This window comes from Acartia tonsa, chromosome 11 (assembly GCF_053477335.1).
Source record: "Acartia tonsa isolate MP-2025a chromosome 11, ASM5347733v1, whole genome shotgun sequence".
Lineage (NCBI taxonomy): Eukaryota > Metazoa > Arthropoda > Copepoda > Calanoida > Acartiidae > Acartia > Acartia tonsa.
Genome location: NC_137270.1, coordinates 13438993 through 13461494, shown reverse-complemented (window position 1 = coordinate 13461494; position 22502 = coordinate 13438993). Strand labels below are relative to the sequence as shown.

Here is a 22502-nt window from a genome sequence, read left to right as displayed (position 1 = left end):
TGCCTCCTAAAATCTAACTTCTTCCCAAATTTAAAAACTTATCAAGATTTATTGAGACCTAACTAACTCCCAAATATATAAAAAAAAATTATCAAGATTTATTCTAAAACTTAGAAATCAAAATAAAAAGTTGCCCTTAGATTAAACCAAATATAAAAAAAGTGTAACATGAGCTTCAAGTGTACTAAATTGTAATAATTTTTATACTATACAAAAGCATACATTTTGACACATTTCAATCTGAGAAATACTACAATTTATCAGTTAACAAAGTGGGATATTTCTTTCATAAAGAAATAATCTGCCAGCCAATTAAGTTAAATAATACAGTTTTGGTTTATAAAAATCAAAATTAATCTGAATATTAATGATTTTGGAAATATTTGATAACAAAAGTATGAAAAATCCATCCCTTGAAGATTTCAAAGAATCTAGACATCTGAATGGATTTTCACATCACATAACTGCTGCGAGTCTGCAGTGGCTGTCTGTTTTCTCATTCTATACAGAGGATCCACCTTATCCCCGGAGGAATTCAATAAATTCACCGAATAACCCGACTGAGACACATGCAAGATCTTATCATCTCCAGAGGGATTTAATCTGTCAATTGCGTCATTATTGATTTGATTTAATCCATCTATTACATTACTGCTGCAGCCAGAGTTAACATGATTGTCAAATATTACATTTTCTGATTCTAAGGCGTAACTAGTTGGTAAACCTGTTTGTAATGCGCATAAAATGCCGCACTCTGTGTGGTTATACAACTGGTGGTTTACTAATGACGAAGCTGAGCTAACAACATTCATAAGCGCTGATGAAGGCTCTAGAATGCCACACTCGCTTTCGCAGTGAATTTCTTTTTCATGCAGACATGGAGAAATGGCAGCCAAGTAGGTGGCAAGTTCAGCTTCTGACTCTGAAGCAAGTGTATTCTGGGACACATTGGTTGATTGATTGTTACTATAGCGCAAAGTTGGTAGGTAATCATCTGTTTGTTCAATTGATGGGGCTTCATGCAGAATTATTTGGAGATCAGGCTTAGAGAATCTAAAACATAGTTGCAATTTATAATTATTATTTAAAATATGAATTAAAGTAGTTGAAACTGTTTTAACTAGTTTTGAACTAAATGACCACAATGACCAGATTAGATGAATAGTATTAAAATTTCAGTAAATAATTAACCTGGGTGATTGATGGTACTTTTCAACTTCAGATGCAACTGGCAGACTGTTTCTATACCTATAAATTGAACAAATTCATTATAACAAATACACAAATTCTGTTAATATGATTATAAATTTGGATTATAAATGAACTATCAATATGCTAATATGAATATTAAATGATAATAAAATATTGAACTTGTAAGGATTCTAAACAACATGGCATATTTTATGCAATTATTTGTATTAAAATGTAATATTTATTATTTTTGTTCAATATTACATTTTTATTAGAAAATACATTAATTAAAAATCTTTTCAAAATTGTTGACTTTGTAAATTTACAAATAAATTTGCTTTTACCTGTATGGACTTGTATCACTTTTTGTTGAAAGAAGACTACTACTCCCATACCCTGCATAATTGTTTATTATCAATACTTTATCAATTACTTTTTTGACCACTAATCAGCAGTAAGTATGTTTGTCTAGCTGTCTTTATGAGTTAGCTTTTTATTAATATTGTCTTTAAAATTTAAATCTCTATACCAATTATTTCTGTTTCTAACTTGTCTATTTTTCTATTGAGGATTTGAATTAAGTAGTTTTCACCACTAACAAATATTGGTATAATTGTTTATTATCTAATTTTTTTGTCAACATTACCTAGTCCACAACTGTTTGCTGCCAGGTAGTTAGTTGCAATATCATAAAACAGCTGGCTACTGTCAGCTGACCGTCGGTGTTGCCTTCCTGCCCCAGGACTGCCAGCACGCTTCAGTAATTGGCCACTACTGTGACTGCTGGCAAACTTGTTATGGTTCTGTAATGAAAAATGACCATTTTTGATTTTATGTAGCATAATGTAAAACAAGTCTAGAAACAATAATAAATGTTTAAATACAAACAAATAAACAAATCTGCACACACATAGACAAGACACAACAAGAAAGACAAGTGACCTTAAAAATTAAAATCTAAAATTTGAGAATAATATAATATATGGTTAAAAATTCAAAACATAATTTATAAGAAAAAGAAAAAACTTGAAGAAACGTGTACAAGATTTTAAGCAAATATTAAGTTAAAGTAAGGAGTATAGAAATAGTGAGTCAGTGAGAGAGAAAAATACTAGAAGAGGAGCATATCATCTAAAAAAATATGAATGGTGTTGAGTTTAAGTAGTTTTGAGCATCCTTTTTTAAAAAAAATAGGTACAGCAAAGAACAATTCTAAACATAAAATAGTTTTCAAAAGTAGCAGAAAAAAAAAGAAATGTATAATTAAATCTATGAAATGGACATTTCCCTGATTTCTTGGTCTGGATGTAGATGAATGATGGTTGTTACTGGACAATGGATACCTGTTGATTTGATCACAGCTTGAGAAGGACTTGTTTACTTGTTGACCTGATAAACTTTTACCTGAAATTTTTTTTATAAATTATTATATCAAGATATGATTTGTAATTTTCATGCCTAAATTTTGAACTGCAGTTAATTAGACAAGAGCTAAAATTTAATAAAAATATATATCATTGATTATCCAATTTTATCTACAAACCACAAAGATTAACAAGTCTTAGTAGATAGGTAATTGGTATATATATGATGAGCTAATAATCAAGAATGGTTCATATTGCAGCTATGTAAAAAGCTTGTTACAGGAGTTTTAAATATTCCTCTGGATAAAGTCAGGTAAAATTCATTACCAAGAAATTTTCTATTGATCAAGAATTTCTTTATGTATTTTTTGTAAGGTTCTGAACCTCATACCTCACTGAACCAGAAAACAACGTCCCATGGATGATAACTTAGTGGTTTTATAGACTATTCCTTCATATAAGATAATGGTACAAATTAGCTTTCCTGTGAAAATATTTGTAATATCAGCCTTTACTACTTTTAAGTATTCCAATACAATAATATAAACCAATAAATTGTGCCAAAATAGTGATTCTAATTTCATCTGCCTAATACCTGAGTTTATCCTATTGAGACAGATATCAGAGACATGTTTTGCTAGCTTACTGTTGGAATGAGACAAGGACAGGTTGCTGCTGGCTGCTGCAGGATGGATCCAATCTGAACCTGGAATATAATTATTACTGGAGCAGGATATATTTTTAAAATCTTATGAAGTTCTTGTTATTGGTTTAGTTTTGTCAGATATCTTTATGTACTGACAGTTATTGCACAATAATTCTATCGTTTTGGGGTCTAAATATTTCAAATATACTAAGATAGTCTAATTATGTTAAGATTATAATTAGTTTATAATTTATTAAGGTTATTGAAATGAAGTGGCAAAATTTCAACTAATATTAAATTTAATTTACCTAGATAATGAAGTCTATCAGAGGATACTCCTGTATAAAATCCTGTAGACACACCACCAGCTGATGCTCTGGACTGTACACATCTAAATAAAATTCCTGTATAAATTAGAGACACCCAACTTGCTGATGCTCTGGACTGTACACATCTAAATAAAATAAAATAAACCAAGACCAGTAATTGTTTTTCTCTAGTTTACCTTTGTCTAGTGCTGTTACACAGTGATTGTGTTTCTCTAGTTTACCTTTGTTTAGTGCTGTTACACAGTGATTGTGTTTCTCTAGTTTACCTTTGTCTAGTGCTGTTACACAGTAATTGTATTTCTCTAGATTACCTTTGTCTAGAGCTGTTACACAGTGATTGTGTTTCTCTAGTTTACCTTTGTCTAGTGCTGTTACACAGTGATTGTATTTCTCAAGTTTACCTTTGTCTAGTACTGTTACACAGTGATTGTGTTTCTCTAGTTTAACTTTGTCTAGTGCTGTTACACAGCGATTGTGTTTCTCTAGTTTACCTTTGTCTAGAGCTGTTACACAGTGATTGTGTTTCTCTAGTTTACCTTTGTCTAGAGCTGTTACACAGTGATTGTGTTTCTCTAGTTTACCTTTGTCTAGTGCTGTTACACAGCGATTGTGTTTCTCTAGTTTACCTTTGTCTAGAGCTGTTACACAGTGATTGTGTTTCTCTAGTTTACCTTTGTCTAGAGCTGTTACACAGTGATTGTGTTTCTCTAGTTTACCTTTGTCTAGTGCTGTTACACAGCGATTGTGTTTCTCTAGTTTACCTTTGTCTAGAGCTGTTACACAGTGATTGTGTTTCTCTAGTTTAACTTTGTCTAGTGGTGTTACACAGCGATTGTGTTTCTCTAGTTTACCTTTGTCTTGAGCTGTTACACAGTGATTGTGTTTCTCTAGTTTACCTTTGTCTAGTGTTGTTACACAGTGATTGTGTTTCTCTAGTTTACCTTTGTCTAGTGCTGTTACACAGTGATTGTGTTTCTCTAGTTTACCTTTTTTAGTGCTGTTACGCAGTGATTGTGTTTCTCTAGTTTACCTTTGTCTAGTGTTGTTACACAGTGATTGTGTTTCTCTAATTTACCTTTGTCTAGTGCCGTTACACAGTGATTGTGTTTCTCTAGTTTACCTTTGTCTAGTGCTGTTACACAGTGATTGTGTTTCTCTAGTTTACCTTTGTCTAGTGTTGTTACACAGTGATTGTGTTTCTCTAGTTTACCTTTGTCTAGTGCTGTTTCACCGTGATTGTGTTTCTCTAGTTTACCTTTGTCTAGTGCTGTTACACAGTGATTGTGTTTCTCTAGTTTACCTTTGTCTAGTGTTGTTACACAGTGATTGTGTTTCTCTAGTTTACCTTTGTCTAGTGCTGTTACACCGTGATTGTATATCTCTAGTTTACCTTTGTCTAGTGCTGTTACACAGTGATAGTGTTTCTCTAGTTTACCTTTGTCTAGTGCTGTTACACAGAGATTGTGTCTCCTCCTCCTCCCGTATGTCACAAAAACTAAATAAAATACAAATTTAATTGAATATTATCAATGGATTGATAAGAAGTGGATATTGTGATAGGGGAGTTTTGTATTCAATTGAGGTTGCTAATATAGTCCTCAGAAATAGGTCTATATGTCCTCCAGGGTCAAGGAGGGGTTGGGTATGGGGGATAAATATATAAGCCTGTTGGGAGAAACCTCTTGTAAAGGCATGCGAGAACCGCTCACAATATACATGTATTCTATTTTCTAAAGGTTGGTGGGCCAGAGCCCTCTACAGTAGTTAGGTATAGGAAAAAATACCACTCCGCCCTTACTTTATTTTCATTGAAAAAAGATGGGGAAGGGAATTCATTGCTTTACAGGAACATTGTGGGAAAGCAAATTAATTCTCCCCAAAGAAAAGACAACTTACCCAAGCTCTGGATCATATCCCTTTCTTCTCCTTTCATCCCTTAAAATATATCAATTAATATACCTAATACAATAATATAAAACTTTTAAACAGGCCCAACAAAATCATCCATAACTGATGTATTATTCACCCATTATTAAAATGAATATTTGAAAGATTCAGAAGACAAGATGTAATTGTTTCCTCTTAAAGAATTTTAGAGAAACAGTTGTTACTAAGCTGAAATAAAAAAAATAACATTAATGACAACATTCATAAGTAGCAAAGCTCATTGACATAGTTAGTCTTATTATATAAAGTATGTAGTATGGTTTTATTCTTTGACTGCTAAAATTTGTTTATCCACTGAACCTTGAACCATTTTAAGAAAGCTTTGTATAGGCTATTTTTATGCTTTCACTAATCTTTGTAATTTTTTGCTGCTTTAACATAGCTCTCTATGGGACAGATGGACAGACATACATTTTAAAATAAAGAGTAGCTATGTTTGAAGAAAATATAAATTGATAATATTAGCTGAATTTCAATTTAAACTATTCAAAATTTTAAAATTTGATTAAATGGAACACATTTTTTTTGACAAAATGAAAATTTCTAAAACTGTGTTGTTTAAAAATACCAAAGAATTCACTTATTTCTATGCTAGCAGTTACGCCCCTAGAGGCCTCTAGTGGCTCTTGAGGGGGTGGGAGTAGACTTACGCTACTTTTAGTTTTTTAAAAAGTAAAAAAAAATTGATGGATTTTCCTCTGCAGGGTGGACATAGCCTACTCCAAAATAGTTATAAACCCGCCTATATGAAGCTTCCTGTAAAGGAGAACTATCTCAGTTCAGCTGTTAGCGAGATCCTTCGCTACAGACAAAAAAAGCTTACTACTTTATATAAAAGGATTATTTCATAGATTGCCACATCAAACGCTTTGTTTTCTCTATCCAGCATAAGATTAAGCCCAGGGATCAAAAGGGATAAGACAATGAATGAAAGATAGTTGTACATCTCCAATGAGATGCTGTCTAAAACGGTGCAAAAAATGGGGACAAATTTCAAATTGTTTTGGCGTGTGACGTCATACCCCCATCTCTTTTCTAGGGGGTTTCTTTCCTCCTTCCCTTTTCTTTCCCCTCACTTGTGACGTAAATAAACAGCCCCGTCAAATCAATTTGAAATTTGTCCCCATTTTTTGCACCATTTTAGACAGCATCTCCAATGATGATACACTAAATTACCTCACAAAATGTCCCATCCCTCCCTGGATTAAGCCGCTCTCATTAATTTATTTTCAGCAGCTTGCTTTCAAAGTAGCAACAGCTGATCTCAGCTGTTGGATAACTGTGAGTACTGAATACCTGTTCCTGGGTTGCTGAAGTCCTCTATGGTATCTCAATGATATTCTTCTAATACTGGACCTAAACACAAAAGTATTTGCATTTGTGTGTTTGTGTGTGTGTCCATTAAGATCTTTGTAATTACTAGCTTCACAATCTTTACCATTACTTGTTGGGATCAAAGTTTATAATTGACTTGAATTGTATTGAAAATTGTGTGTCTAAGAATGATATTACAGCTAAATCTAGGTTTTCTAAGCATGTTATTGGCTATTGGTGTACACTGTACAAGTAAATCTCCCTGATCATTATCAACCCCCGTAAACAAATCATGTATATGCCATTTGAATAGAACTTTGTACTGTGCATGGTAATGCACATTGCATGGCATTTCTCCCTTTTTGGCTACATCCTACTTTTACAATCTTTAGTTATGCCACTGATCAACTAACTGGAGATTAAAATCCATGATCATCACAACAGTATACATATGTATTATATTACAGTTTGTATGTTGCAGTGAAGGGTAAGTGATGGGGAAGGTAAAAAGATTTGTGAAATTGAATAGGAAAGAGAGATATAGTAAAAGGGGAGGGGAATAGTAGGGAGAGTTAAGGAAAGGAGATGGGATGGCTGGGATAAGGAAATGGTAGGGAAAGGGAAAAAGATGGACAATAGAGGGGAAGGGAAGTTCGACCTAACCTAACATTACAGACAGGAAGAAAGACAGACACAAACACTTTTAGATTAAATTGACTATTAAAAATATGGGAAGCAGTTTTACATACAATAAAATGACTAATGATAGGCCAGTATAAATTGTAATTGACCATTGCTAAAATATTTACTATCCTTTCATTGGTCATTGGCATTGTATGACGTCATTTTTTTTTATATATGAGCTGCTTGAAATGTGAGGCTACCTGAATGAATGACCAACATGCATGGGTATCTTGTTGGAATTATCTCTCATTCTCCTCATCTAAATCATATATTATTCCACTACAGTATTAATGTTGATAGCCGGACTACAAATAGAATGAATAGGTTACATTCGGGGGGAGGGTGGAAATGGAAATTAACCCCCCCCCAAAAAAAAAAAAATGTTTACCCTACGCAGGGGCTGCTATTTAACCAACTAATTCCATTTGAAATTGCCAAAAATTAAATATTTTGTTGGAGTAAAGTTGGAGTAAAACTTGTTTGGTGTAACTGCAAGGGAAGTGGGTAAGAAGGGGAGAAAAAGGAAAGGGGGTTGAGGGGAAATTTTTACTTAGAATTGTTTGTCAGAATCACATTCCCTTTTCCCTGACCCTACGTGCAAAATTTATATTTTGCGTGAAATGTCCCCAATAATACCCCTCCCAAAATTGTTTGGGGTGGTTTATTCTAAACTGACAGTGACCAAACTTTTCATACAATAATTTTAATCTACATGAGGAGTAGTTTTTGTTACCACCATTTGCACACCAATTTATCTTCCATAGTTATATCCCTTAAGATCCCTAGTCCCATATTGAATAGAATACCTTAAACCTTAATAACTGCTCAATTAAGGACATTGTCCATCCATCGAAATAAGAAAAAAAAATATTCTTCAGGTAAAAATAGCATACTGCTTTGCATGTGAGGTGTTCTTTTCGATTAGGACCACGCATGGAATCTGGCAAAATAGTAATATAAGATGTAACATAACAAAAAAAACCATTTTGATCGATTTTGGTTATACTTTGGACGATTTTTAAAAATCTATTCCAGATTTAAGAAAAAGAATGACCTATACCTGAACAACTTCCCAATTGAAAACATTGCCCTTTCCTCCAAATTAACATAAAAACATTTCCTGTGTGGCTTCGAAACCGATTAATATCCGGTGAATTAGAAACATCATTTTGTACGAATATTTTAATAAAAATCATAATATTAAAACTAGTTTTGTTAGCCATACCTTCGTCCCCTGTTTTAATCTTATGATTTTTCATTTTAACATCTACAGAAAGGAAGATGATTAACGTCCCTCCACAGATTATGACGTCATACGATAGAATAGGCAATGAGAGGCCAGTATATATACACTGTAATTGACCAATGGTAAAATTTATGCTGGCCTCTTATTGCCTATTCTATCGTACGACGTCATAATCTGTTGAGGGACTTTAATCATCTTCTACAGAAAGCTACATCGTATTATAAACGGCTTTCCGCGGATATAGAATGTACAATTATGATTTTTTTAATCTTATGATTGTACATTTTTATATTCGTAGAAAGCTGGATATAATATGATGCTAGAGAACCGGTTCCTATCCACTGGATTCGAATATATACGAGAAATAACTATCAATAAATGTTAGAATAAGTTAAACCTGAACAACTGCCCAGTTGAGAACATTATCCTTCCCACCAAGACCAAACTTGTGACTATCTCCATTAAAGTTCAATGTTCTCTGCCAAATACGGAATATTCTAAAATAACACAAGATTAGTTTTTATTAAAACTGATGCCCTTTTTTTAAATCATAAGATGTTTTTTGTTATGTTTACAGACATACAAACACCATGGAATGTATAGAAATTATTTTTCAGTATCGGTTCGAAACCGATTAATATCCGGTGGATTAGAACCGGTTCTCAGCCATACTAAAAAATTATGTACATCAAAACTTTTAAAACCTTATTTTTTATTTTAATTTCCGTGGAAAGCTGTTCTGTAAATTACAATCAAATCATTAAAAATCTAAAAAGAAGCCAAGTTACACAAAATTACAATTGAACAGACACATATATCTTACTACTTTAGCACAGAACTACGAAAAAATATTTTTCAATGATTTTATCTGATAAACAACACCGAAAACAGTCACTACACGCAAAGATTCAACAGCACAATACAAGACTACTAATATAATGGACGGAAGAAGGCACATACCGAATTATAGAATGACTTGAATTTAAATTAGCGGAAGAAGTAAAAAATATATGCCTTTTTAAAATATGCTAAAGATACTTATGATAAAGGATATACTGAAAACGTATGCATGTCATATTTCAGCTAAACGAAACTTTGAAAAACTTTCAGACGTCTATCTTTAATAGTAACAGAGTAAATCATGTTTTTTCACAGAATATTCAGACAGACATATAGAAATTAGGGAAGCTTTGCATTTAAAAATATGTATTTTATAAATAATAGAATTTATCAAATATCTTAATCATCAAAAAAAGAAATTATTGAATTTATACTACGTTTTTACAGATTTTCTATCAGCTATTTTATCTTTTTTTTTATGTTATGAAGGATACATTGCACTGTGAATGTTTTATAAACACTTTCTATCATTTGTTGGTCCAAAAACTTTGAATACGTTTATTAGATCCTTATCATTAGGTTAAAACTATTCGAGTAAAGTGAAAAGGATTACGTAATAATAAAGTATCTTTATAACAAATTTCATATAATTTTATTCTTTAATTTTTCAACCAACTTGCAAAAGTAAAAAATTGAAAATACATAAAAACGATAAAATATTGTAAAAATCTAAAAATTCAATAGTAAATAAATTTGCTAAAATGCTCTCTCTATCTAACTTTCTCTCTCTCTCTCTCCCTTCCTTATTTTTCTTCACTCTCTCTCTCTCTCTCTCCATACCTCTCTCTATCTCTGTCTCTTTCTCACTCTATATATATAACTATATATCTCTCTCTCTCTCACTGTCTCTCTGTTTCTCTCTAACTCTTTCTCTCCCTCTCGCACTCTCTAACTATATTTCCCTCTCCTCTCTCTCTCCCTCTCGCACTCTCTCTCTCTCTCTCTCCATACCTCTTTCTATCTCTGTATCTTTCTCACTCTATATATATCTCTATATGTCTCTCTGTTTCTCTCTCTATCTATCTATCTAACTCTCTCTTTCTGTCTCTCTTTCTCTCTCTATCTATCTCTCTTTCTCTCTCTCAATTTACCTCTATCTCTCTCTCTCTCTCTCTAATTATTTCTATCATTGAAAGGCTTATTAAGCCATCAAAATACAGGAAATACTTAATCCATAAGAACATAGTAATCCCATTTACATTGATTCCTAGAAATATAGTGATAGGACATTGGTGGATTAATTAATCTTTTCTTCAAGAAATCAGGGAACAGGCATAGGATAATGGAAGATAAGTAATTAATCTGTAAGTATACGTATTAATCCAATTTTTTTTAAACGTTATTCTTCTTTTTATGATTAGGATAATATTAATTGAGAAATACCAATATTAATAGCGAAGCTTTTCTTTATTTAGGTCCTGATTTAGGTAAGGTTTGAATAGCTCTGATCGCTAATTAAAGCATAGTCGTTTAAGCTTTGTATGGAGATTCTTATGACAAAAGGGTATATCTAACAAAATCTAGTAATTATATTCTCACAACCTGTAAGTCCACACGTATACATTATAAAGTTTTAGAGTAATAGCTATCCTATTATATAAAGCAGTAAGTTCATTTTGTCTTAAGCTTAAGATTTCAATAACTACTGAACTGATGATATGGGGGTTCTAAGGTTTAGGGAAGCTCCACTTATGATTTTAGGTTATTTTATTTTTGGATTTAAGTTTTTGGCTGGTTTTCTCCCACTCTCTACCACAAACAATTCAGAGGCATTATATGCTAGGGGCACAGGTGCTAGTGTCCTAATAATTCTCGAGCAGATTTTGGTCACTTTTAAATTCTACCACTCTATAGTTGTTCATATTAGTTTGTCTAGCTGTCTCATTTTTGAATTGTAATTTAAATCTTCTCCCCCCCCCCCCTTTTTCCAATCATTCTAAATTGCAGGGACATTGCACCCTTATGTTGATCTTTTAACAGCAAAAAAGTTGTAAAAGGTAGAAGTAAAGTGTTCCACTAAAGATAAAGAGGATGTTAATAAGATTATTACAAAATCTTTTCCTCCCGAGATACAGATAAATAAATAATGAAAAAATGTAAAAAAAGATATTTCATAACTCAATAAAAAAAAGTTATAAAATCATTATAAAATTAGACTAAAATTAAATAAATACAATAGTAAAAATAAACATTAAAATGAAAATATCCCTTTCAGGGCTAATAATCTTTTGGGTAGAGACGTGAAGGGGGGGGGGGGGGGGAAGCCTCTGCACGCCACTGTTTTTAAGAAAATTTTAATCCAGGGATATAAAGGGATAAGACAAAAGCAGATGAAATGATTATACACAAAATTACCCCTTCTGTATATCAATAATTAGTGGTTATAAGCCAACTAATAAAAATTCAATAAAAATCCCTAAAGTTGTTAAGCCAACTAATAAGAAAACGTTATTATGAAACTTTGGGGGCTATTTTGATTTTTGATACAAACGATTCTACCCACACGGGATTTCACCCACTAATTTCACCCTAGCCTCCGCAAGGGGATAAAAACCTTAAGGTAACCTAACCACTGCGGGGCTAAACCTAAAAAAACTATATTAAACCTTAACTACCCTTCCTTAACCTAGCCTTTCTTATGACTATTTTGCAAAATAAATCCAAACCTATTCAAATCATTTGAAATGACTATACAAAAGTTTATAAAATCCTAGAAACTATAGGCGAAGCAACTAGTTATTTAAGAATGTAATAAATAAATATTTAACGTAGGGGAAAAATGTGCAAAATCTTTTACAATTTTTTTCTATAAGAATTCGTATAGATATTACATTTTTTCTCCTTTTTTATTTTATTGGTATTAAAAATAGTGTTTTTTTCATAAGTAGAGCAGCAATAATGAATATGAAATATATCTGTAATCTGTTGTCCTAGTAATCATTATTCCAAAAATCAGATGAATAGGATAATTATATTATACAATAATTTAAGATTAGCATGTTTTAAATTGACTTTTTGGTAACGATTAAAGAGTTGCTACGCTTCCAAAACGAAACCTAACTTTTATTAAATCATCATACAAAGTTTGAAAATTGATAGCACAACATGTAACATGTTTAAATTAACGAAAAGAGCTATCCGTCACGGACGGACAGACGTTCCCTAATTATAGAATAGCTTTGTTATTAAAAACTCCGGGTATAGTCCTTTCCACGACATATCTCCATAAGGAGCGATTCTTCGTATTTTTCACAGTAGCTTTTCTCCTATTTCTAGCCCCTGCGGGGGGCTCTAACCCTGCGGGGCCAATTACCTAACCCTGTGGGGCAATCACCTAACACAATATAACCTAACCTAACCTAAAATAGCCTATAAAAAGCCATTTTAAAAATACGAAGAATCGCTCCTTATAAAGGGATGTCGTGGAAAGGACTATACCCAAAACTCCTACTATACCTTATCATGGAGTAAAGCCAGATGAGAAGAACAAAAACAATTACGATACCCTCTAAACAGAACATAAAAATATCACATTTCAATAACAAATAAATTAAATTTCAATACATTATTGTCCTTTTAGACACTTTTTTTTGAAGCGTATCTATCTTGTCTGTATGGCTGTTCGTCTGTCCTAAGGGGGGGAAATATGTTTTGTTATTGTCTCAATCCTTATAATAAAGTAAAAAGATGTGTGTCTGTGTGTTTGTACCGAAGGATCTTGCTAACCACTGAACCGATCGGGTTCTCCTTAACAGGGTAGTTTCTCATAGGTCCCAGGAAGGTTTATAACTATTTTCTTGGGGGATGGGACACCCCCAACCCCCTCAAAAATGAAAAATCCCCCCCCCAAAAAAAAAAATTTTAACCCCCCCCCAAAAAAAAAAAAATTCCAAATTCCACTCTCCTCTTCTCAAGTGCCCCTAGAGGCCTCTAGTATTGATTAATGGACTAACCGTCATATTCAAGATAGATAGAAGTATTCAGCGATCTAAAGGGATAAGACAATAGCCGATAAATTGATTTAAATCCCTAATGATGATAGCCAAAATTACCCCTTCTGTAGCGTAAAATTAGTGGTTGAAAAGATTGAACACTCAACTTAATAAACCAACCAATCAAAATTTACATAAGTCTCTAAAGTTGTTAAGCCAACGAATAAGAAAACGTTATTATAAAACTTTGGGGACTTGCTTTATTTCAACGACCTTACTTTCATTTTTTATTCATGTTTTTTATCGCATCGTATTATAAACAGCCTTATGCAGACAGTTGAAAGCAACATTAATTCCAGTTTAGTGGACCCTGGGTGGCCGAAGGCTTTGCCAACCAAACTGGTATTGATTTATTTCTTATTATTCGTTGAAAATTGTCTTTTTCTTAATGGCCCAGTATCCAGCGGATGTTAATCCTCATTATTAAATCCATACTGGAATATACATAATGTAATATTTGTAAATAATATAATGATATTTGATCTTTTTCACTTTTCATTTCGTTTTTTTATGAAAAAAAACAAAATTTATGAACAAATTTAGTCTTTTTTATTTAAAGATGAGGATGTTAATACAGCGTAAAATAATCTGTTAGAATTAATAAATTACTGTTAGAAATATTATACCTCCCCCGTCCCCTTAAAAGCTTATTTTAAATTTTTAGTAGCTTAGCTTAACTTCATGTACAAGCGTTTAACAATATATCCTTTGATCATTTATTCAAAAAATACTTTTTTAAAATGCTACATTTAATGTTAACTCCCCATTCCTTTGACGATTAGACACTATTCACAAACAACTTTTAGAGGAAGACCGAATAGGTCAACCTAAACAAGTACAACTAACAAATGCTTTACAAAATCGGTCAACCTAAAGCTTCTTCAGGTCAACCTAAATTTCCAGAGGTCTTTTGTGAACTAGGCTTATGTTTTAAAAAATGAATAATAATAACTTCTTCAATATGTAACTGCGTCTTGTTATTCAAATAATCACTTTTTCCACTGAATAACGTCAAATAAATGTTTATTACGATTTAAATCTATTTTTGGCTGCTCCTATGTTTTTTTTTGTGCCTAGCTTTTTGAATGTTATAATTCTTGTTTCTTTAAAAGGGGGGATTTATAAATTGTTCAATGGCAAATTATTGTACACTGTAATATCTTAAGTAGATTAGGCCAGACATTTTCTTTTTCATTTACCTACATTGAATTACAATACGTGGGCGTGTTGGGGGGGGGGGGGGTGTTCAACATCATCCCCGACAAAAAATATAGGGTATTTTTCACCCTCCTACCTAAAATTTCCAAAAGGTGTGTTATATATTTGCAGTTTCCCTTACTTCCCACGTTTATAATCTATTTACAACTTCCTGAAATATTTTTTTTACACCACCCTGAAATTTTCTTTTTAAGGAGGTGTCAAAATTTACTTGATTTTTAAGCATGCTTCACACAAATGAAATTTCTGTGCACACTTCTGATCTCATTAAAAAAGGGGATGATAGTAATTCTGAAATAATTTACATATTTCCTCCTCTTTCCCTTTTCATGACCTTCCCCCCCCCCCCCTTAGAGGACAAGGACGAAGCAACAATTAATAATCCTTACATAAAAGTAAAAGGATCTGTGTCTGTGTCTGTGCTAACCGCTAAACTGGTATGGTCTTTCTTTACAGTGTAGCTTCTTATAGGTTCTGGGAAATTTTATAAAAGTTTACGGAGATTATCATCACCCTCCCAAGCCGCTAGTATAATATAAAAAAAAGTATTTTTTTTTTATTTCTGACCGTTAACATATTATTAACCACTGAACTGCTTGAGTCACCATTTTAGAAAATTTTACATAATTCCAAAGTTTTAGTTCATTGGCTGGTTTTAAACTATTTTCTCCCCCTTCTATTCCTATTAAAATACATAGCCCCTAGATGCTAGGGGCGCAACCACTCTAGTCGTAATTATAAAGTATTGTGACAAACAAACTGTGAAAAAGTGAAAGCCGTTGACGAATGCGTGTGTGTGTATGTGAGTGTGTATGTGAAATATTTAGTGACCAAGCTACTCTCTAACTAAACAGTATGGCCCCCACTAGGGTCATAAGGTTACTAAAACATAGAAAAGGAAAAAATTGTTGGCGGATTTGAAAAGTAAGTTGGAGGTATTTTTCTCGGGGTGATTTCTACTTCGAGGATTGAGGTATCCTCCCTCTAAATATTTATTAACTTAAGAAGTTTCAGTGAAAAGGAGATCCATATCAGTTCAGTAGTCAGCGATATCCTAACTATAGACACACTAACATCCTGTTACTTTTGTATAAGGATTTACTTTTTCCTTTTTATTTTCACTGTATTTGCATGTCACGGACATAAATGTCCTTGTTGTTTGGACATTAAAAGTAGGACCAAGGGAAACTTTTTATAACTGTGTGCTTAACACAAAGTTACTGTTATAAACATCTCAATTTCATTTCAGTTTTACTTTCTACACCTTTTTGAAAGAACAAAATATAAAATAAAATGATAAAAATAAACTTAACTGTATTATATATAGTTTTATTTTGTGATTTTAGTTTAGAAGCTCTTTTGCCGAATAATGAATATGGTAAGTTTTTCTAAATATTTTTTTTATTAACTTCCTTTTAAACAATTCAAAAAATATTACAAGTTCAAAATATTTGTTAAAGAGGAAACAAAAAGAAGGTTTGGTACTTTCTCTCAGAATGCATATCTAACACAGTCCCCCCCCCCCCCCGTCCTAATTTGAAATAAATTGTAGATAGGGGGGGGGGGGTCTTGCATAGCTTCATCAGGGAGGTCTTAATCCTGCAAGGCTTTAATTGCCTTGTTCTAACCTACAGAGCTACTCTAAACCCAATATTACCTAACCTAAAGTAAAATGTAAACACCCGAAAATCTACCCGCCTCCTTATTTCTTGCATCATATCATAAACAGGTTTCCGCGGATATAAAATGTACAATTGTAAGATTGGGCTATAAAACCAGTTTTAGCCCTGAGATACCGAAGGCACGGGCTAAAAAATGGTTTTAATCTTATGATTGTGCATTTTCATATTCGTAGAAAACTGGATATAATACGATGCTAGACATAACTTTTTAGTATGGCTGAGAACCGGTTCTAATCTACCGGATATTAGTCGGTTTCGGAGCGATACGGGAATAGTTATTTCTCGCATTGTATTATAAACGGCTTTCCGCGGATATAGAAAGTACAATTATGAGATTAAAACTAGTTTTTTAGCCCGAGGTGCCTGAGGCACCGGCTAAAAAACTGGTTTTAATCTTATTATCGTAAATTTCTATATTCGTAGAAAGCTGGATGTAATACGATGCTAGACATAGTTTTTTCGTATGGATGAGAACCGGTTCCTATCCACCGGATTCGAATGAATACGAGAAAATATATTCTTGATTATTTTTAGAATTTCCTATTCATATGCCTGGTATTCATCCAACCTTACCAAACTCAGAGTCGTACCTTTGTACGGGAGTTGCTGTTCCAAATCAAAATCTATACATAACAGGTTAGACACTTTTTGTATTCATATCACACATAATCCATAAAAAGTCAGGTGAGTTTAGCTACTATCTACAAATTGAGATGCATATTTGTGCCCTGGGTAAAAAACATTAGCAAAAAAGTGTAATTATTCAGCAAAACTTCAATATTAGTTCCCGCACCTTTTTGTTGCCTATTGTATATATTGTTGCCACTATTTTCAAATGCAAATGTATTTTTGTGTAGTAGTTGCCACCAATGGGAGATTCAAAGAAATAATTAGTAAGCCAAACTTAGGGTTATAAGTTTGTACATGAAATGCAGTACCTTATCAAAATCTGTACATAACAGGGTAGCACAAAATCAAAATGAATGCTAAAGAGTCAACAATAAAAATTAAACAAAAAACATCTACACCAAGCCATCTATGCATTCTTAGACTATATGGACTATATGGAGACGTTATATGTAATGCATTTTGAAGGATTCCAGCCAGAAGCTGACATGAGCCGTGTGCACCACATGATGTTGGTTGGCTGTGATGCTCCTGTTGACATGAACCTCGTGGACAACAACAATGTCTGGAACTGTGGAGGATCTTTAAGTGAACCAGGTAAAATTCGGCAAGCATGATATTAGAATTAATGCAATACATCCACTATGGGATGCAATACACTAACGCCAATTTAGTAACATCCAACAGACAACCAACCCTTTGATTGCACGATCTTTGTCTGAGAAGTCCTAACTGTGCGTGGTAATATGTTACGCCTGTTTATGGGCCAAGACATTCCCCATACTCTAACTATTTATGTCGTTCACCTGTCATAGCAGCAGTAGAAACCCTTTTTAACGCCTACCTATTACCTCCCTGACGACGATCAGATGCTCTACGTGTTGACTATATGCAAGTGTAGTATACTCTTTACTTTACCTGGCTTTATTGTAGCTTCGCTTCTCCAGCTTTATGTTTAATTTTGTTGATCCCCTTGAGTTACGGGAGGAGGCGTTGTAAATGCCCCAATATAATTACTTAGGTTGTTGTATAGTTATTGTGCATTAGATGTGTGTATTTGATCAATATCCATCTGCTGCTCCCCTTCCCGATGCAGGGAGAAGATCAGCCTTGCCTAATTATCATTTTATGTTATATCTTTGCCATGTTATTTTGATTTATATGTATCCCTAACTCCGTGTATTATTATTTGTTGTTTAATGTAGTTAGTATTTGTGTGATTTCAGTCAAATAAACATCCATTTGGAAATCTACCCTTAGTTAAATTGTTAAGAATATATTAGCGAAGCTTATCTATTATTGAGGTCAACACGTCTGCTCACACACTCGTAATTCCGAACCCCTGAGGCTGCAGCAGTGCCACACCCCCACGCAAGACATTATTTGAAGACATATTAAACTAGACACTTCAAGAAACTAGAAATTGTTTTATGTCAGGTATATCCAGCCCAGGATCTGCCTGTCCTGGATCTAACGCCAGCCAGACCCTATTCATGTGGTCACTTGGAGCTGATGGTATTCACATGCCAGAGGATACAAGTGTTCCTGTTGGACTTGACACAAATATTAAACATCTAGTTTTACAGGTAGACAAAATCTTATAACAAATTAGCTTCCTTGCACTCATTTTGATGCAACCTAATTGGTACAAAATGAACAATATCTTGATAAAAAATTTTAGGTTCATTACTACAGCACTCTTGGCTTGGAAGAGGATGGAGATTGGTCAGGACTGAAAGTTAGCTACACAAATCAGAAAACATCAAAGGTTTAAATTAAAAATCTTAAACTTTACATGATTGTTAAATTCATTAACTAGTCACCTTTTACTCTCTTGGTAGCTGAAAAATCTAAGAAGACTTTTGATAAATAATAATGTATCAATACATATTTTTATACACAGGTAGCTGGAGTAATGTCTTTACATGTTCATGGTGTCATACCTCCAGAATCTAAAATTGCTTGGGATTCATTATGTCAGGTATTATGACTTTTAATTTCAAATATTCCCTCTTCTGAGTAACTTGAATAAAATTCTCTGAAACTTCAACTATACTCCTGATTTAAAAGGGTAAAACAAAGTTGGGACTACTTTTAAATTCCAATTTTCTATACCTTCCCTAACAATGCTAATAGATGTATAAAAAATATATTTTGATTTATTCAACTTTTGAACTTATTCAAAATATGTATTTAAGTAAAGATTTTAAATCACGAATCTTAATCATCTCTTTTATCTAAATTCAAAAGACCCAATTAAAAAAACTTAAAAGTAATCTTTTTTTCTAATTAAAATGATTTTTGGTTGAGTAAATAATTTGTTCCTACAGGTTGGTGGTACTGCAGATCTTGAGGCTTTTGCATACCTGGGACACACTCATAGGTTGGGCAAGCTAGTTTCAGGTATTACTGACCAATAAACTCAGATTAAATTCATTAGTTTAAAAACAATTCACCAATCTCATTCTCTATGTACCTGAATGATTTCAATAATTTTTACAAGCGAAGCTTTTCTATAATTAGGCTAGGTTTGTCCGTACGTCCGTCCGTAACGAATAGCTTTTTTCGTTAATTTAGGCATGTTAGAATTGTACTATCGATTTTAAACTTTGCATGGTGATTCCTCTAGTAGTTAGGTACGATTTAAAAAGCGTAACAACTCTATAATCATCACCAAAATGTCCGTACGTCCATTTTAAACATGTTGATTTTTCTTACTTTTTTAACAACAAATTTTTATGTGATCTAATTATCCGATTGATCTGATTTTTAGTATACTGATTCCTGGGACAATAAAGTACATTATTATTAGCGAAGTAACTCTATAATTAAGTCCTAAAAATGTAAGTATGTTCATAAACATTATTCTGTATCAAGCAGTTTTTTAACAAATTTACTTACAATTTTGCATCGACTCTTATACATTTATATTCTGATTATTCAGTTCTGACGCTATACAAGTGTTAATGTCTGTTTGTCCTACCGTTTCAGCGCTTCGCTTTTATGGATGTTGTCATCCTTGTTTTAAAAACAATAACTTTTAACTTTTTGTACTATCATTTGAATACTTTTATCTTTTATTGATTCAATTGAAAAAAAGAGTTTTTTGACACATTCTAGTTAAATTTCTTAATCTTATTATTGATTAGTTTTTAATTGTTAGAATGTAAAAAAAAGAAAATCCTAATTTAGTTTATTTAATCATTTTAATTTCAAATATCTAGAATTAGAATTTGATTTTCATTTTTCGTAAAACAGTTACACACACAATATTGGATTTCTAAATAGTGAGAGAGCAATAGGGGGGGGGGGGACTTACTGCTCTTTGACAAAGAAATCCATTCACGTATTTAACTATAAAGGATGGAAAATTGAAGAGTTGGATAACTGGACCCAACTAGGACGCTCAGATCCTAGACAGCCGCAAGCTTTTCTGCCAGTGGATAATGTAAAAATGTCCCCAGGTTAAAGTTTTTTTTAAAATTAAGATGAATGATTTAAATATCACAGTGTCATTCTCTTAGACAATAAATTTTCCCCTGGACCTATAAGAAGCTTCGCTATAATGGAGAACAAATTAGTTTAGTTTTAAATTGGATATTCGAATAAAAGTATTTAGCTTCTATCCCAAGCTTTATCAATATCCTTCGCTACTTCTGTATGAAATCGCACTACCTATAAAACATAAAAGTTAAATTTAAAATAAATCTAAAAGTTACAAATTTACACATACGTACTTGATTTTTGTTCAATAAAAGTTCCTACTTGCAACTTTTTTTGCAATCTTTAGAATGAGAAATATTTTTACTTCACAAACAGATCAACAACCAATTTGACTTGGTTAGCCCCCCCCCCCCCCCCCAACCATCTGTAAAAAAAGGTTTCTCGGGGAAATTTAACTCTATAGAGCTTTACTTAACGTAATTTTTTCTACTGAAATAAAAATCACTTTCGGTGGGAGTAGAGTAAAGAGGGAGGGAGGGGTGATAATTCTCTATGCCAAATCAGGGATTTTCTAAACACATACTTCTATATTTGAAAAGTGTTTCTTTGAAGGGTAACAACCAGGAAATAAGGGATGGGTAAAAGAAAAATAATATGGCCCAATTTTCGTAACAAAAAGTACAAAGAAACTTTGTTTACAGACAATATAAATTAAGAAGCTTTATTTTATTTTCCAATGACCTATACCCGGATCAATTGAAAGAAAATGTTTTTTTTTGTGGCGCAGCTACTCTAAAACTACGAAGTGTCCGGTATACAATCCGCATGACTTTCCCACCAACTGCTAACCACTTATAAGTTCGGCTATTAGATTTCATAAGTTATATAACGTCAATTTCCTGTGACTTATATTTAGTTTGTTGTCTCAAAGCTACCGAGTGCTGAAATGTCTATTTCTATTTTTAAAAGCGAAGCTTTTCTATAATTAGGGTCGGTCCTAAAAATGTAAGTATGTCCATAAACATTATCCTGTATCAAGCAGTTTTTCAACAAATTTACTTACAATTTTGCTTTGACTCTTATACATTCGCATTCTAATTATTCAGTTCTGACACTATACAAGTGTTAGTGTCCGTTTGTCCTACCGTTTCAGAGCTTCGCTTTTATGGATGTTGTCATCCTTGTTCTAATAATTATTCTTGGTATCTTCTAAAAAAGTTTTGTCAACTCATTAGGATTAATTTCAAGTCTAGCAGGATTGTCTTGAAATGGACAATTAAAAAAAAAGAATGCATGTATCCATAGCTTGCAAAGTTATATGTTAAAAAGATTGGTCATTTGCAGGAGATATAAAAAGGAGGGGGGGGGGGGGGGAGAGAAGCAAAGGGAAAGAAAACAATCGGAAGTTACAAGATTAATATAAAAAACTTGATTCTTATATAAAAGTATCTGGATATCACTCTGTATGTCTGTCTGTGTTCGCCGAAAAAACTCGCAAGTGGCCCAATATGTTTCTTCTTTATAGTGAAGCTTCTCATGGGTCTTGGTCCTGGAAAGGTCTATAACTTTTTTTAGGGAGAGAAATAACCTCTAGAAAGAAATGACCCCACCAAAATTTTTTTCACCCCCCCCCCCCCCCCCCCCCAATCCTTCAAGTGCCCCAAGAGGGCAAAGACGGTAGTAAATAATAAAACAATTAAAACAGACAGACATTGCATGTAAAGTTTCTTTGCTACTTACAAAGAAATATAATTATTTATTTTAGGTGATGTTTTAGCTGCCAGGTGTATTTTTGAAAACTATGGTAAAACAGAAGTTCCCCAAGGAAAATATACCAAATAACAAATAAAATATATTTTTTTTGAGTTTCTTTGGGAGGAAGGGGGGGGGGAGGGTATATACCCCCGACTAAAATAAA

The 22502-nt window shown here is 32.9% G+C and overlaps 2 protein-coding genes across 2 annotated transcripts; one reads left to right on the top strand and one right to left on the bottom strand.

Moving 5' to 3' along the window:
* Positions 1-141: 141 nt before the first annotated feature.
* LOC145331130 (uncharacterized) lies at positions 142-13127 on the bottom strand. Its single transcript, XM_080175758.1, has 13 exons — positions 13078-13127; positions 9119-9218; positions 7676-7734; positions 6774-6833; positions 5427-5465; positions 4966-5025; positions 3510-3592; positions 3151-3261; positions 2474-2595; positions 1838-1994; positions 1536-1587; positions 1192-1248; positions 142-1053 (listed from the first exon to the last, which is right to left on the bottom strand). Exons 1-13 carry the CDS (start codon positions 13083-13085, stop codon positions 432-434), a joined length of 1530 nt encoding a protein of 509 aa, XP_080031884.1. The 5' UTR covers positions 13086-13127; the 3' UTR covers positions 142-431.
* A 2962-nt stretch (positions 13128-16089) lies between these two features.
* LOC145331129 (putative peptidylglycine alpha-hydroxylating monooxygenase 1) lies at positions 16090-22426 on the top strand. Its single transcript, XM_080175757.1, has 9 exons — positions 16090-16209; positions 17048-17149; positions 17609-17737; positions 18578-18726; positions 18822-18908; positions 19044-19121; positions 19471-19543; positions 20503-20604; positions 22350-22426. Exons 1-9 carry the CDS (start codon positions 16125-16127, stop codon positions 22424-22426), a joined length of 882 nt encoding a protein of 293 aa, XP_080031883.1. The 5' UTR covers positions 16090-16124.
* Positions 22427-22502: the final 76 nt, after the last annotated feature.